Source organism: Phalangium opilio, unplaced genomic scaffold (genome assembly GCF_054372755.1).
Source record: "Phalangium opilio isolate 3A_F unplaced genomic scaffold, DU_Popi_V2 ptg000079l_1, whole genome shotgun sequence".
NCBI classification, from domain to species: Eukaryota; Metazoa; Arthropoda; class Arachnida; order Opiliones; family Phalangiidae; genus Phalangium; species Phalangium opilio.
Window position 1 is genome coordinate 1,434,418 of NW_028324187.1, and position 16,603 is coordinate 1,451,020.

Here is a 16,603-nt window from a genome sequence, read left to right on the forward strand (position 1 = left end):
TGTCAACCCGTCAAAAGAGGGGAGGTTTTGAATTTTTCGCGTTGTTTTAGGTGTCCCACGCTGCGGCGACTTCATTATGTCGCAGTATGAAGTTGGCTTGCGAGCTGTACCCTTCGCGACACATAGCCCTATGTCTAGATCCGTATTGCGGTCTAGGATTCGTCTTATGGTGTTTAAATAGCGTTTACTCTGGTCATCATTCCATTTTAATTCCCCCTTCCGAAGTCGAAGCCAATCCTGGACTATGGCTAACGGCTGTCAGCATGTACAAAGTCAGAGACACTTTCTGTTCCTATGGAGTGATGGAACTTTGTACTAAAGGTCTTGGTTCATCCATTAACCAATTAAAGGTAGGTTTAACACGGTGCAGGTCGAATTCTCGCGGTGGTCTTCGTTCTAATTAGATTTACATACGTCTGTAGCGTCAGGTGAATCTAAGTTGTGTCAGAACGTGCGTCGTAGTCGCGGAAGAAAGACCTCGAACAGCCCTTACTACGTCTTTCTCTAAACTGTTTTCCGGGCTTGGTCTATCACCCCGAGCAGTTAGCACGAGTTTTGGTTGCAGAGTCAATGTTGCCTTTTGCTTACAAGTAAGAGTCGTCGTGGGCGGAATACAGGTTTTAGCTCTTTAGCTAGCAAGTCTTGACGCGGAATTTTATCTTGATAGGGCGCTTCTAGTCCCGACCCTACAACCGTTTACGTTGATATGAGAGCTTTAAGAAATGACAGGGTCACGTTAGTTGAAAGAGGGGCTCCGCATAGCCTATGTCTTATGGAATCTGGTAAACTACTTCCCGGTGTTAAGGTCGTCATAGCGAATCCGGATACTAAAGGCCAATGCGGAGATTCCAATTTAGGAGAAGTGAGTGTTGGATGGTAGTGTTTCTTGACGCGATTTGTGAGAGAATTGACGTATTTTGTCTTCGTGTGTGTATGAGAATAGATATGGGTCCAATCGCCTCATAATGCTAGTGGCTACTTTACCATATACGGGGATGATTCTTTACATAATGAGCATTTCAACGTTCGTTTAATTACGGGTGATACGACGCAGACCTACGCTAGAACGGGATACTTGGGATTTTTGCGAAGGACCGAATCTGTTCAAGCTGACGGAGGTATTTTTCTGACATAAATATAACTTCAGAATCAGTGTTCTTGGTATTTTTTCCGTTTTATTTGAACACCTTGATATGGTTTTATCATTTCAGAACTCCATGACGCGGTCTTTGTAGTTGGTTCGTTAGACGAGACTGTGATGCTTCGTGGAATGCGATACCATCCTATTGACATTGAAAACAGCGTCTTAAGATGTCACAAGAAAATCTGCGAATGGTAAGTCAAGCTTTAACATTGATTGCTAGCATAAGTTAGGCTTAGTAATTTACTAATTTTAGACCAGTCCTTAATAGTTAGGCTTAATAATTTTTAGACCAGTCCTTAAAAGTTTAGGCTTAATGATTTTAAGGCAGTCCTCAAACTTGCTCAAACTTTAGGCTTAATTATTATTGATCTCATCACTTTAAAATTAGGCTTAGGTCAGTTCTCAAACTTTAGGCTTAACAATTATGAATCTTGTCAATTTAGGGTAGTCCTTAAAAGTTAGGCTTAGTAATTTACTAATTTTAGACCAGTCCTTAATAGTTAGGCTTAATAATTTTTAGACCAGTCCTTAAAAGTTTAGGCTTAATGATTTTAAGGCAGTCCTCAAACTTGCTCAAACTTTAGGCTTAATTCCTTAAAAAAAAAACCAAAAACAACTTCATTGTTTGATACGATTGTCCTACGCTCGATATCACAGTGCCGTTTTTACTTGGACCAATTTGCTGGTTGTGGTTGTCGAGTTGGACGGCAATGAGAACGAAGCCTTGGACTTGGTGCCATTGGTCACTAATGTTGTACTGGAAGAACACCAATTAATAGTGGGTGTCGTTGTAGTCGTTGACCCTGGTGTTGTCCCTATTAACTCTAGAGGTGAAAAACAGCGTATGCATCTGCGCGACGGATTTTTGGCTGACCAATTAGATCCAATTTACGTAGCTTATAATATGTGAAAGAATTATTTTAGGACTTTTTTTTTTTTTTTAATTACCAGCAGAAAATGTTTCCTTATTTTAATTAATGATTTAATCATAATTTTATTACGAGAGAGAAAAGAAATTCTTCTGCATTGAAAGTGAGTTTATATAAGTTCCCCGGAAATGTTTTAAGTACACTGTCATCGATGATATTGGTGCGGTAAGTCAATACGTGTGTAACTATAAACTAACTAAACGCCTCCGAGGTTTTAGTAAGTAATTAACAAAGGTGTCTTCTATGATGATATTTTTAATCATTCAAGTTCTATCTTCGTATATAACTAGTAAAAATAATCGTATTCTCGCGCAATTTAAACAAACAACGTATGACGCTTTCCAAAAGTTTACGCGTTCGTACGCGCCGCCGAAGAATTTAAGTGGGGGGTTGGGGGAATATTTAAAACCCCACCCTCGATTAAGAAAAAAGAAATACACTACAGCAACATAAAACTATATATATATACATAAAAACATTTACAATTTAAGCTTTGTGATTACGTTTCGTCCCCCCAATTAAAAGAAAAAAAGAATTCCTTATATTGTGCATTGCATTGTGACGCCGTTTCTATAAGAAATCTAGTATGTACGCGATTTCGATAAAGAAGAAGAAGAAGAAAAAAAAAAGTTTAATTCTACGAAATCAAGAATATTATTAAAAAGAAAATTTAAGAAATTGTGGGTTTGTAATCTCTATTGACTCTATACAGTATACACTTCCTTCCCTTGAAATATTAGCTTCGATTTAGCTTGTAGACAAGTTTTGTTTTGATACAAAATGGCTTCCAGAACAGTTTCAAATTTATTTCACTCATCCGATGTCATTAAACGAAATAATTTTAGCTAACGCGTTCTATTATTTTTAATTTATTTTTAATTTCATAAAGCATCGATTGGAATTGTCAAAATTTATATATAGCCTTTAGACAAAAAAAAAAAAAAAAAATCAACCATGGATATTTCTTAGGTATAAAAGTGTTGTACTAATTAAATTAAACTTTATATACCCTAGCTCAAAGAAAAATAATTTTTAATTAATTTATCCAGTCTTTTTAAAAGACGTTGTTAATAATAATAACTAATTAAGATAAAAAAGCAGTAGATTTTTGCCTTAGCTATTGAATTTTTGCGATATATTGAGTAGTTTAACATATCAACGTAGCAAGAACAATTAAATATACACATGACATTGTCCTCTATTACAGATCGCGTCAAAAACGGATTTATGGGATAAGAACGTTGGATCGTAGCTTTAGCCTCTAGTACCATCCTCGCATACTTTATTGAGAAACTTCGTCTGCTTATATTTTGACTCCACCACCCACAAATTCGATCTCTATAAGTAGCTATATACAGAATTTGTGGGTGGAGTCAAAATATAAGCAGACGAAGTTTCTCAATAAAGTATGCGAGGATGGGGAGTGAATAGGGACTTGGCAGTACTACGTCATGAAACGTCAGGCTACCTTCCACTAGTGCTAAAAAACATACCAGGAGGAGGGGCTTATGTAGCTTTCATTCTGTTAAAAAAACATACCATAATGGCGCTGGGGGCGGAGTTAAGCCCGAATTGCCAAGACCCTATTCGCTAACTCCGACGTTCTTATCCCATAAATCCGTTTTTGATCGCGTAGATTAATCGCTAATGCTAGCTGAAATTAAATTGCCAAATTTTTCTCATATCTAAAATCATATTTCGAGTTGTCCATTAGTTGGTGGGTGTTGTGTTTAGACAAGTATTCGCGTAGATCGGCGAGATAGAGAACTATAAAACGAGTTAGTTTTCGGTCTCATTTCAAAGCTCTTGTTGAGATACTCGTCTAAACAATATTCCTATCGTATACTTAAGAACGTATCGTTTTGTCTGATCTACTTTAACGTACCCCACCCGTTCTTAATTAATTAATTAAAGTCCAAAGCTTAATTTGTGCTTATAATGGTAAATAATATGTTTAATTATCTATGCCAAAACTTTGTATATAAATGTTAATTTGTACAGATTTTGTTTAAGAAAATGTATATATAAGGAAGAAAAAAAAGTAACTATGAACCAACAACATACAATACATAAATTACGCGCATCAAATCTTGTCTCTCCAATTTTTCCCCAAGAATTAAAATCTGGAATTACGTGCGCGTTGCGTTTTCAGGTTTTTTTAATTGCGTAGTTGAGATTACATTTAACAAAAAAAAAAAAAAAAAAAATAAGGAAACTCGACCTTATACGTTTACTATAAGTGTGTGACAAAAAAATATATTCACTCCTCTAAAAACCCATTCTCCCATTTCTCTATTGATATGTATTGATTTGTTTTGTATGAAATGCAAATGAAGAGACATTTGCCTGTTACGGAACAAATATCTGATATACTAAGTCATTTTCAATGTCTAGTAAAAAAACAAACAAAAAAGATGAAAAAATAATATCCAATAAACAATTTCGTTTTAAAATTGTTTTGTTCATTGGAGTCGTACTATGTCTAGTAAAATCGTATGTAGTACAACATCTTATGCTGTTTTACATTACTATCGAGGTAAGTTTTCTTAAAAATGCATCGTATTTACATTGTAGCTAGGTCTCCTTAATGGAAATGTTGAGGTAACATAACATTATATCTTAAAAGAACGGCCATTTTCTAAGTACATCAAACGCCAAAACTAAAAAGCTTCAGACGCTGCAAAATAACTGCGCAAGGTCAATTTTGAAAAAACCAGCCAGATCATCAGCAAGCAATGCAAGACAAGAACTAGGTTTTATGAATTTAAAGCAACGCCACAGTTATCACATACTTATACTAATGTATAAAATTCGTGGCAATAAAATGCCCACCTATATTCAAGACTTATTTGCAACAACGATAACACAAAACCACCACCATAACACAAGATTCCATAATCTAAACCCACCCTCTCAGAGAGCAACCAATCACTTCAGTAATAGAAGTATAAAAACTCTTGGTGTAAAACTATGGAACTCACTGACTATCGATATTAAGAATCAAAACTCTTTTACTACTTTTAAAATGGATGTAAAGAATTATATTTTAAAACAACTGTAATTTATTTGAAAGGACCCCTATGTAAACCAGACCTCGGTCTGATAGGTATATCCGAATAAAGCTTTTATTTATTTATTTTTATATAAAATGAAAAATATTAGAAAAAGAAATAAATGATCTCTTATTACAAAATAATTAGCATTTAATTTGTCTTAAAAACTAGGGCTACGGCGCCGCCATTGCTTTAGCGCGGTGGCTTTAGTGACGTCTGATTGTCACCCCTAAAGGGATTGGTTGAATTCTCACAGGCTGAGAATTCAACCAATCCCTTTAGAGAGGTAAGGGTTGGTACTTGGTAGTGGTGGGTGTCACTCCGAACTTGTTTGAAATTATACACGGAACGGAATTCCGGGAAGGGTCGTTATCGTTAGTGGTTTGTCCAACTTATTTGCAATTATTGCCGCGTTACCGTCCCGTGTTGTCTAATTCTGTCTTAGCTAACTAAGAAATTAACAGAGGCGGGTGTTGATTGAAGCTTTGACGTAAAACAACAAAAAATAAACAACTCATTAATTTCTACAGTTAGCAATCATCTAATTAATTTAGGTAATTATTTTCAGTAGTCCTTTGATTTAAAGTAATGCAAAGTAACCTTAATTAATTAATTATTTAATTTAAAGTAAATAGTACCCTATAATTTAATGAAATATGTTAAGCCTTGGCTTCTTTTTGTCACGTCATAATAATGCAGTGGCCGGGCGCATGCTTTAGACTTTAGCTTGTCACTTTGATAAAATATTTCGAAAAGTAGCATACATTTTTATAATTTAGTGATCGTATCTAAAGTGGAAATGGTATTGAGTAGATTATTAAATTCATTATTAAAAAACGGAAAGCGTGCACAGTTTTCAGTCATCATATTTAATAAGAATAAGAATTTCAATTTGATTAGGTATCGTCATATTTAATAAGAATAGAGTAGTGGCACTCCATGTTAATTTCTCATAGAGCGTAACGTAGCCAAAGGCAGGGAGGTGCCATTACTCTATAAGAATTTCAATTTGATTAGGTAGTGTTGCGTATAAGCGAAGCATTCAGAATTTAAATTTCTAAATTATTTAGACGATTCTCTGGTAGCTACATTATGCCGGAACCTAGTACAAAAACCTTTGAACGCCTTCCTAAAAGTGTTATCCCTAAACATTACGATTTATGGCTGAAACCTGATTTGAAAAAGTGTGATTTTGAGGGGAAGGTGTCGGTACAAGTTGAAGTAAGCGTGGAAAACGTTTATTGTAATTCCGTTTAATTTTAAAAGGTCAGAAAATAAAGTTTTATCATCGCATTAGGTTAAAGATGTGACGGATAAAATTATTTTAAATGCGTGTGAATTAACTATAAATAAGGTTGAATTCAAAGATGCACTTTCAAAAAGTGAGATCGAACGAAGCCAACTAAGAAAGACAGACACTAAAACCTTAATAAATATATATTATAACTTAATTTAGCCCTGATTCCCATTGAAACTAAGTTGGTTCCGGAAGAAGAGACGTGTGTCTTATCTTTTGGAGAAGCTTTAGCTTTAGGACACGGGGAATTATTTATGCAGTTTAATGGGGAACTTAATGATGGTTTGAAAGGTCTCTACCGTTCAAAATATACAACACCTGATGGGGAAGAAAGATACGCGGCTGTGACACAGTTTGAAGTCAGTAATTGAAGCGTATAATACAAACCAGGGATAGATTTAATTTTAGAAGTAGGAATGGAGAACGGTTAGTATTTACTTCAGTCCGAGCCCCTCCCTCCAACACGTAATGAAAATTTTAAATTATCTTATTGGCTCAGTTAAACTACGTTTTGATGACGTTGCTAACGGGGACGGAGAAAAATAGGTAATTCCTTTTTACCTCTCTCGCTATGACCCCCCGCCTCTTCTTTCATACCCCACTCCGTCCCGTGGAAGGGGTCCGGGACTTTGACGCGCGCTCAGATACTATACTCTGTTCTCCATTCCTACTTCTAAAATTAAATCTTTTCCCGTTCAAACTTAATAAATAAATGAGTTGTTTAAATTAAAATAATATTCTTAATTAGTCAACTGATGCCAGACGGACATTCCCTTGTTGGGATGAACCAGCTCTTAAAGCTACTTTCGGTGTCACTCTAGTGGCACCTAAAGATAGAGTTGCACTCTCAAACATGGTATATTGTTAAATAAAATAAAATTAAATTTAAACTTATTTAAATTACAAGTAGCGTTATTATTAATAATTTTAGAATGTAATTAGCGAAGTTTCTTACCCTGCCAATGATCAATTACGAGAGATTAAGTATTCCATCACCCCCATTATGTCAACGTATCTTTTGGCAATTGTAGTTGGCGAGTTTGATTACATTGAAACAAACTCCGCTGATGGAACAAACATTAAAGTATACACACCATTGGGAAAAAAAGAACAAGGACAATTTGCATTGGATGTAAATTGATTTTAGGGTTTTTATTGACTAAAATTAAAATTTAATACTAATAAGTTTTAATTGATGGATATTTCAGGTTACATCTAGGGCTTTAGTTTATTACAGAGAATATTTTAATGTCCCTTATCCCTTGCCTAAGATTGATTTAATCGCGATTCCCGATTTTGCTTGTGGTGCCATGGAAAATTGGGGTTTGGTAACTTACAGAGAAACCCGTTTGCTATTTGACCCTCAAAGTTCTTCAAAACATATGAAGGAAATGGTGGCTATTTGTGTCACGCACGAATTAGCTCATCAAGTTCGTGTTAATTTAATTAATTTAATTGTCATTGTATAATATAATATAAGTGGTCTAAATAAAATAATAAAATATGTACATTTTATTCTATTCTAGTGGTTTGGAAATTTAGTTACAATGGTTGGTATTTATTTTCTACGCACATCTTTTACAATAATTAGCCTTATTCCTGATCAGCGCCACCTACCCATAGCGGCGACTTTGAGAACTACTGTAAGCGGCAAGCCAATCAGATGTCGCTAAAATCTGGTGACGTCACTGACTGGCACTCTCGGGTCTTACCAAAAATGACCGTCACCAGATTTTAGCGACATCTGATTGGCTTGCCGCTTACAGTAGTTCTCAAAGTCGCCGCTATGGGTAGGTGGCGCTGATCAGGAATAAGGCTAATTGTATGAATTCATTTTAATTAATACAATAGGAATGGTGGACCCATTTATGGTTGAATGAAGGATTCGCATCATTCATGGAATATTATTGCACCGATGCTTTGTATCCAGAGTTTGATATGACTTCAATTTTCATCACTAGAGAGTATAATGAAGCTTTGAGATTAGACGCGTTGACCAACAGTCATCCCATTGAAGTATTTATAATTATAACTAAAAAGTCTTCAGTGATACTCTGATTACTGAATTGCAACTCATATAGGTTCCTGTTGGACATCCTGATGAAATAGACGAAATATTTGACAGTATTAGTTACGATAAAGGAGGGACTGTTATTAGAATGTTGCACAAGTTTATGGGTATTTGCGTATAATATTAACTTAGCAACTTAATTAACTTAATCATATTATTTAATAGGAGATGAAGCCTTTAGAAAAGGCATGAACTTATATCTAACACGACACGCTTACAAGAACACAGTCACTGAAGACTTATGGGATGCTTTAGAGGAAGCCAGTGGTAAACCCATTTCTCGACTTATGACTACTTGGACCAAACAAAAGGGATATCCAGTTATTTCCGTAGGCGTTAATGTTAATGTTAATGTAACTTAAAAATATTAAAATAGCTCCCTTTATGTTTAGGTTTCTTCAAAGCAAGACGGTGAAAATCAAATTCTTAAACTGAGTCAAGAAAAATTTGTAGCGGATGGAACTGAGGATGGCAAAAATTATTTGTGGATGGTACCCATCAGTATAATTACACCATCCACCATTGATAAGCCCAAGGAAATATTGTTAGATTCGCAGTCAACTGAAGTTGTTCTCGAAGGAGTTAAACCTGATGATTGGGTCAAGGTAGGTCATTAAGAATTAAGTTTTAATAATAATTATTAATTTACTTAAAATTCTTTTCCAGCTTAATCCTGGTCTCTTTGGATTCTACCGTGTTCAATATTCCGAAGAATTGTTATCCAGGTTAAAACCCGCCATTGAAAATCACTCTTTACCATTATTGGATCGCCTTAGTTTACAGAGTGACCTTTTTGCTTTTGTAAGTTACGTGGTTGTTTATTTAGCTTTTATCAGTAAAATCAGAAGTAGGACTAGAAGAAGTACTGAGCGAACCAAATTCTTCACTTGGCGAAAGTGAACATTACGGAAGGGTGTCTTGATAACACACGAACGGTTGGCCCTCTGGTGGCGGTTTCAGAAATTTCCCCTCCAAAACGTGAGACACTCCTGGCGGTAGACGGCCGAACTAGATTCAAGCACCCGCGTCCGTGTTCCGCGGCTTTAGGTTGAGGGGAAGGGGGGGGGGTAGGAAATTTTTTGGAACTCAACCAATTTTTTTCTCTCTAGTGTAGGCGCGATGGAAGCGGCGAATAAAATCCTCAAATTTGTTCACTAGTTCTTTGATAAAACTAATCAAAATTATTTATATTATTAAACTTTCAGGTTAAAGCGGGTAGAGCATCAACTGTGGAAGTATTAAAACTTATGGAATCATTCACTTCGGAGACTGATTACACTGTTTGGCGGTCACTAGCAACTTGTTTCTATACCTTAGGAAATATTTTATCCAATACTGATTGTGATTCGTTGTTTCGCGCTTATTGTCGACAATATTTCGCTAAAATTTACTCCAAAACTGGATGGGAGGCTGTTAACGGAGAAAGTAATTAAGGATTCCTTAAATTCGAGTTAGAATTAATTTGAAGTTTATTTTAATGGAGATAACAATATTATTATTAGGTCATCTTGATACTTTATTGAGAAGTATCGTTATTAACCGCTTGGCTGTGGCTGAGGATGAAGGAGTTTTAGCCGAAGCTGCTAAAAGATTTGAAGCTCACATTGCTGGCAAGTCTATATTGCCGGCTGATTTGAGAGAGACTGTTTATAAAGCTGTTGCACTTGCCGGTGATGAAAAAACATTTGACACCTTAACAAAAGTAAGGTTTAAGTAAATTCTAGGCCTACAACGCTTATCAATAATACCAGAAGTATATAATACTTCTCTCCGAGAGAAGTGTACCACAAAGCCGAGTAAGTGTAACGTCATTCTTCCCAACATCGGAACATTTTGAGCAAGGTTACTAAAACGAATCACATACGCGATAAATAGTTCCCTCATCATTAGTCTATTTGAGTTTAACTATTTGGCAAGACGCACTTGTGGATTTTTGTCTCACCCCAAGACGAGGTTACGGAGTTGATTGCTGAGGATTTATTACCAAACAGTTATAGAATTCACCCTAGCACGATGCGATGCCCATTTGTAGTTTGATGAGCGGGAAAGCAAACTAAAAGGGGTGAGCCTGGGAGGAATGACGTTACATAGCAAATGTATTAAGATGATACAGAGTGGCATCCTTCTTCTATTATCCCCTTCTGATAATACTAATTATCATCTCTAGATGTATAGAGAATCATCTGACACTCACGAAGAACAAGACAGGATAACAACGGGAATTGCGGCGTTTAAAGACAAAACTCTTATCAGAAAAGCCTTGGAATTTGCGTTGTCACCGGCTGTAAGAAGCCAAGATTCAATATTTTTCATTACTGGTATTGCCGCTTCAAAATATGGCCGCGATTTAGCTTGGAGTTTCTTTCAAGAGAATAAGGATGAGTTGAAAAAACGATACAAGGGTGGATTCCTGATTTGCAATCTTGTTCAAGTAAGTACCAATTAAGTACTTCAAAGCTAGTTACTTATGTTAAAAATTATATAATAAACACGTAACGTTTCAAGGGAGTGACTGATAATTTTGTGACCGAAGAAAAAGCATTAGAAATTGAGGTAAGTTTGTCCGCAAGTCGAATGTTTGCAGTTGTTCATTTTATTTCACTATACACACACATGATTTTTTTAGTCATTTTTTGCCAAGAATTCCTTTCAAGCTATTGACAGAGTTTTGGCGCAATCTTTGGAAACCATTAGGTTAAATGCTAAATGGTTAGCGAGAGATCGTGACGCCATTAAAACGTACTTGTCAAATAGACAATAAATACAGCTTGTTATAAAGGAGCTAGGTAATATATTTTGAAAAGATCACAAAATGTTTCAAAATGTAACATAATAAGGTAAAGGTAAAAGGTTACAAGTTGCTGTGGTAATTTAACAGAACTGTTTAGCGACTGTTGCAAAAAAAAAAAAGATTGCTTGTAATTAAACTTGGAAAAATTCAAACTCAATTTATTTTTATTTTTCAAACTTTGTTTTTAACAATTATATAGAAACTTCTTTATATCAGTAGCTTCTCTCTCGAGCCAATCGCAATTGAAACGAATTGTTTCAAGGCTTTGTTTCACGGCTCTTTCAGTACGAGGTAAAGGGTTCTTCTCAATAAATTCCTTTCAAAAAAAAAACAATTATCACATTTTACACTCATGTTACGAACTCAGAGGGTTCTCACTTCAATTTCTTGAGCTTTTTCTAATGACGTGAAGTTTTTAGTTACTTCCTATAGGAGGGGAAACAATTGAACTATTAAAGGTATTGGCTTAGTTTCTTTAAATTACCTTAACAATGGCGGCTAAGAGAAAACCCGAGAAGTTATCCTTATAAAATGTAATGTTTTCTTTAAAAAATTGCCATGCTAATTCCCGGCCCAACTTTGACGCAGAAACGCCAAAAATCAGCGTAATGCTATTTTTTGGTTGAACCGCACTCTGCAAACGAAAGCTTTTAGCAATATTTACATCGGTAATTGGCCATATGTCTAATCAGCGCCACTAGCGGATGGTCTGTAAACTACTCCCATAGAGTCTAGGTATATTTAAGCGGGTTTGCAGAATTTCCGTCAGATGGCGCGGCGTTCGAGCCACCTGGCTATGATTCTGTAAACCCTCTTAAATATACCTAGTCTCTATGGGAGTAGTTCTCAGACCATCCGCTAGTGGCGCTGATTAGACATATGGCCAATTAGTTACTAAGTAATCAATAATCAATACCGAAATTGAAAACTCCAAAACTTTCCTTAACAAATTTCGATCAGGGATTGAACCCATTGCACCACAAAGTCTTTCTTTCTCCTCTACCGAATCAGCATCATTATAAAGCTAATAGAAAATTCATTAAAAATCATCGCGCAGATTTAAAACAAAATTCCGTCGTCATACTTTAATCATTTGTTGAAGTATTTTTTCGTTACCAAGTGTCATGGCTGACTTATAAACCTATTGAAAGTTAAAAAACCACCAAAACTAATAATAAGTAGATAGTGCATTATGGGGAAGTTGAAGAACGTGTTTACCGCAGTGCGCAAATCAGCTGGAACGTTAGTCGTTCCTTTGAGCATTCCCTCAAAATATTCTTTCCCTTTACTAATTGTTTTTTCATCATTAAAACCAATTAATCGCGTTAAAACCAAGGTTCGAAGCAAGGCATTGGTATGACCTGTGAAAAACAATGTAATGTATAAGCGCATTTCTTCGTACTAAACTTAACTAAAACGCAAAACGCGTATGTGCGTGCGTACTTTCATCAGTTTTGGCTTCCCATTGAAGTTTTTCGTATATTTCGCGATATAAATCTTGGCAATACGTGCAAAATTGCTCATGGAAATCGGTATGCAATATCAATTGATTAAGTTTTGCCAGACAACTTGATATGGATGCCCATACAACAAAGTTTGTTTCACTTTTATAAGACGATAAGTTTTTTAAAACTAGTTTGGTTGGAACCAATCCCGCTTGAGACTGTCAAGTGTCAAGAAGAATATTTTGCGTTATACTTGTACCAAACCGCATTAGTAGTGATAGCTACCCACATATATAGATATTTATCCAAGATGGTCGCCATATGACGTCCATCTTGGATAAATATCTATCGGGGTGGCTATCACTACTCACATTAGTGAAAGCTAAAGTGCTAGCTTACCAATGCAAACACATCATCGTGTAAACCTAAACGATCAACAGCGGATAATGCGGAAATATTAACAAAGAGTTGATTTAGCATTTCTTTCGAATAGAAAACACGGTAAAATCCAACATTTCCGGCATTGACCTTAACCCAATCCTTCTCCGAAAGACCATCTATAACAACTTCCGCATTTTCCGAATCAAACAAAATCTTTTTCTCAATTTTATTTAATGATTTTGATGTTGAAAATGATACCGGGATAATCCACAACGTTTTATCTGTAATATTAAATTGGCAATTGCGTCTTAGCTCTTAGTTTGTTGGTCTGCTTACAACAAACAGTATCTGTATACCCTTATTATCAGGTGAAATGCTAAATTTCTTTTGGGATAGAGTTAGGATTCGTTTGTCCCCTTCGTGTCTTGAAGAAACCTTAAAGGTGTCATTGTCTTAATTACTTCTACTTGTAACGATTAAAGGGGTAATGTTTGACATACAGTTACAAGAGGAAAGCCCTTCTGTTTAATCCAACTGTCCATCATAGTTCTAATTGGTTTTTCGCTAGCTTCTTCTAAAGCTTTCCATAAATCCTCTGTTACGGTATTCTGATACGCGTGTCTTTTCAAGAAAATATTCATTCCTTTGCCAAACAGCTAAAATTTAACAATAATTAAGTGTCTCCCGCCATTTAAAGGGAGGGTGAAGTGGAAAATCAAGTGATTTTTTATCGATTCTTCTACTAATTATAAGACCAGCCTGCATAGTGAAACATTCAGGAAATACCAGCTCCGAATGATTTTAAAATTCGAATTAGGTTCAGATTTTAAGGATAATTTTAAACAAGGACTGCCGACCAATCGCGTAACGCCCTGCCTTTTTATTAACAAAATTCTCGTGGCACGTTCCGTGTCGCATGAAATTTATCACGAGATTTGTTAAAATTAGGCGCGCGACGTGACAATCGTGGCGCGAGATATGGAGCGTGCCACGAGAATTTTGTTAACAAAAAGGCAGGGCGTTACGTGATTGGTCGGAAGTCCTTGTTTAAAATTATCCTTAAAATCTGAACCTAATTCGAATTTTAAAATCATTCGGAAGTATTTCCTGAATGTTTCACTATGCAGACTGGTCTTATAATTAGTAGAAGAATCGATAAAAAAATCACTTGATTTTCTACTTCACCCTCCCTTTAAGGAATAATTCTGAAGGTTTTAGATCACCTCATCTCCAATAAATTCGTAAAGCATTCTAATTACGGAGCCACCTTTACAATAAGATATAACATCGACTAGTTCATCTATTTGGTTAGGATGATTTACCGGTACCTACAGATTTGTAGGGTTACTATTAGTAATTTCTCTTTATCTTTAATGAATTAATATCGTTTTACTTCAACGGGGTGGCTATTATCTAAAGCATCAAGCGCCATTGCAGGTAAATAACTATCACTGGCGAATTGCGTAAATATGTCATATTCTGGGAATAAATGCGAGACGGCTAGATATTCTAAGAATGTCGCGAAACCTTCGTTTAACCATAAATTGTTCCACCATTTCTGAAAATTACTCGACTTAGTAACTTTTTTCAATATATTTATATAGTTTTTTAACCATATACCATTGTGGTCAAGTTCCCAAACCACATATGAGCCACTTCATGGCAAATGGTCAATGCCGTGGCTTGTTTTATAATTGTTGAAGAATTTTTCGCGTCCAACAATAATCTATGTTCGATGAACATTATCAAACCCCAATTTTCCATCGCGGAAAAGTAAAAATCCGTTATGGCTAGAAGGTCTAATTTAGGTAAGGGGTAACCAACTTTGAAGTAATCCGAGAAAAATTTTAAAACATCCTTGGCAACCTAGAAAAGCAAAGCGCGAAGTGCTTTAAGTTTTTAATTCATTACCCCTAATAATAACCAAGTAATTTTTCACTTTTAACGCAAAAAGCCCTTGTTCTTTTTTGCCCAAAGGAGTATAAACTCTTATTGGAATTCCTTCTAATGTTTTTTCTTCAACATAATCATATTCGCCCACAACAAACGCAATTATGTAAGTGGACATTTTAGGAGTGGTTGCGAACTTCACCTCTCTGAAGTCGCTGTCCAGTTCTTTTTCGCTAAGAATGTTCTATAAAATTCATCGCGTTGTAAGTATAATATTGTCACGCGTATTTTTAATAGTAAACTTCCCATCTAACAGAAATAACTAGCGTTGTTTTGTCTGAAAACAACTTAAACAAGTGGGCAATTCGCCGCGGCACAACCGTAGCAAGCAACGTGGCACTTTTGCAAAGGCTTAAAATTAGAGAGATGCCACTTAAGATAGCTCCTCCCCTTTCCGCCAAAATGGCGTCGAACTTAGCTATATATAGTTAGATGAGAAGTCCCAATTAAAACTAACCATATTAGACAAAGCAACTTTATCATTTGGGATGATTAGGGTTATCGCGAAAGTTGCTTTAATGCTTGGTTCATCAAAACATGGGAAACCTTTTCTAGCATCAGTTGCCTATTTTATGCGAAATTCTACATTATAGCTAGATTATAATTGGTAATTTCCGGGAAATTATCAATCAACCTGAAATTGGGTAGCAACGCCAACTCTTTCTTCGCCTTCAGGGGTTAAATATTTGTTTTTGTAAATGCCCTTCATATTATCGGCTACCTTCCCATCATACTCCATTACTAATACTCCCATACCCACTGGAAGAATTTTTGGGAAACCCAGTGTTACAGTTTCATCAACTGAATCGGACATTTCAATTGATGTCGCGTTTTGACCTTAAGGAAGAAGTTATTTTTATTTTCATTAACAACGCAAAATGAATCTAATAATAATAATAATAATCCATAAGGATATAAACCATTTCCAGATTCATCAATATATGAAGCTTTGGTTATTGATAGTTGAACAGCATTTAGAACAATGTTATCAGTCTCCGAATTTACCTGTTATTTATGCATACACGTGAATGGACTTACTAAACAATGGCAATTTTTTTATACCTTGAGGTTTATTTTGCATATTCCATGAAACTTCATGTTTTTCAAATCAAATTTTATACTCAAATCATAGTGTGAAGGAGATACGTTTGTGGGGAGATGTTTAAATCCATTTGATTTTTCTGAAGCCATGTTAGTTATTCTAATTATTCTTTAAAATCTAAATAGAAAAACTCAAATTCAAGTTGCATAAACTGAAACTAAAACCAATTTCCCGCCAAACGCTGAACTACGTCCGATTGAGAAGTTGGAACTAGTGTGGACTGCCGGTCGTAGTCTCGCAGAGTAAGCAAGGAGCGTTGCCTACGTTAATCAAGGCCTGTGCGAGGTAGGTTCGAAGGGGGCGACTTTTGAGTATTTAAAATTCCAAGCTCAAGAAATTGAACATTTCAAATTCCAAGCGCGAGAAAATGAACATTTCAAATTATTTAGGTCCAGCTAATAGCGGCTCAGGTGAGAGAATTTGGCAACTTAAATTGCCAA

General features: G+C 35.6%; 3 protein-coding genes across 7 annotated transcripts in view; 2 read left to right on the forward strand and 1 right to left on the reverse strand.

The window, feature by feature from the left end:
* DIP2 (disco-interacting protein 2) overlaps window positions 1–4,526 on the forward strand; it is a 51,960-nt gene extending 47,434 nt beyond the window's left edge. For all 3 annotated transcript variants that reach the window (XM_089845495.1, XM_089845494.1, XM_089845493.1), the window contains exons 22-27: window positions 51–350; window positions 423–590; window positions 668–862; window positions 944–1,118; window positions 1,212–1,335; window positions 1,802–4,526. In XM_089845495.1, coding sequence (XP_089701621.1) covers window positions 51–350; window positions 423–590; window positions 668–862; window positions 944–1,118; window positions 1,212–1,335; window positions 1,802–2,054 — 1,215 coding nt within the window. In that variant the 3' untranslated portion in view covers window positions 2,055–4,526. The remainder of the gene's footprint in view (window positions 1–50; window positions 351–422; window positions 591–667; window positions 863–943; window positions 1,119–1,211; window positions 1,336–1,801) is intronic.
* An 878-nt stretch (window positions 4,527–5,404) lies between these two features.
* Psa (puromycin-sensitive aminopeptidase) lies at window positions 5,405–11,442 on the forward strand. Of its 3 annotated transcripts, XM_089845498.1 has the most exons (19): window positions 5,482–5,500; window positions 5,581–5,680; window positions 6,197–6,347; window positions 6,424–6,508; window positions 6,583–6,782; window positions 7,172–7,279; window positions 7,355–7,555; window positions 7,632–7,853; window positions 7,950–7,973; window positions 8,275–8,439; window positions 8,505–8,601; window positions 8,660–8,823; window positions 8,887–9,099; window positions 9,161–9,295; window positions 9,700–9,919; window positions 9,997–10,196; window positions 10,662–10,925; window positions 11,000–11,047; window positions 11,121–11,442. In XM_089845498.1, exons 3-19 carry the CDS (start codon window positions 6,219–6,221, stop codon window positions 11,253–11,255), a joined length of 2,610 nt encoding a protein of 869 aa, XP_089701624.1. In that variant the 5' UTR covers window positions 5,482–5,500; window positions 5,581–5,680; window positions 6,197–6,218; the 3' UTR covers window positions 11,256–11,442. The 3 variants fall into 3 exon arrangements, with proteins under 3 accessions (XP_089701623.1, XP_089701624.1, XP_089701622.1); XM_089845497.1 differs by having other exon boundaries at window positions 5,405–5,680; XM_089845496.1 differs by lacking the exons at window positions 5,482–5,500; window positions 5,581–5,680 and adding an exon at window positions 5,906–6,026.
* LOC149654111 (puromycin-sensitive aminopeptidase-like) lies at window positions 11,417–16,409 on the reverse strand. Its single transcript, XM_089845499.1, has 18 exons — window positions 16,124–16,409; window positions 15,982–16,066; window positions 15,696–15,898; window positions 15,519–15,626; window positions 15,051–15,245; window positions 14,732–14,977; window positions 14,505–14,669; window positions 14,335–14,439; window positions 13,612–13,767; window positions 13,468–13,546; window positions 13,130–13,392; window positions 12,729–12,948; window positions 12,504–12,646; window positions 12,370–12,426; window positions 12,202–12,309; window positions 11,770–11,919; window positions 11,664–11,711; window positions 11,417–11,601 (listed from the first exon to the last, which is right to left on the reverse strand). The coding sequence occupies exons 1-18, from the start codon at window positions 16,250–16,252 to the stop codon at window positions 11,470–11,472; spliced, it is 2,592 nt and encodes an 863-aa protein (XP_089701625.1). The 5' UTR covers window positions 16,253–16,409; the 3' UTR covers window positions 11,417–11,469.
* Between the last annotated feature and the right edge of the window lie 194 nt (window positions 16,410–16,603).

Bases quoted from the DNA above. Each gene is read 5' to 3' on its own strand.
- Psa (XM_089845496.1), top strand. From the start codon at position 5,926: ATGGTATTGAGTAGATTATTAAATTCATTATTAAAAAACGGAAAGCGT. The intron at 6,509-6,582 runs GTGAGATCGAAC...AACTTAATTTAG, and splicing joins CAAAGATGCACTTTCAAAAA to CCCTGATTCCCATTGAAACT. The intron at 8,824-8,886 runs GTAGGCGTTAAT...CTTTATGTTTAG, and splicing joins AGGGATATCCAGTTATTTCC to GTTTCTTCAAAGCAAGACGG.
- LOC149654111 (XM_089845499.1), bottom strand. From the start codon at position 16,252: ATGGCTTCAGAAAAATCAAATGGATTTAAACATCTCCCCACAAACGTA. The intron at 14,440-14,504 runs GTAAAACGATAT...ACAAATCTGTAG, and splicing joins ATAATAGCCACCCCGTTGAA to GTACCGGTAAATCATCCTAA. The intron at 12,427-12,503 runs GTAAACACGTTC...AACTTTCAATAG, and splicing joins CAGCTGATTTGCGCACTGCG to GTTTATAAGTCAGCCATGAC.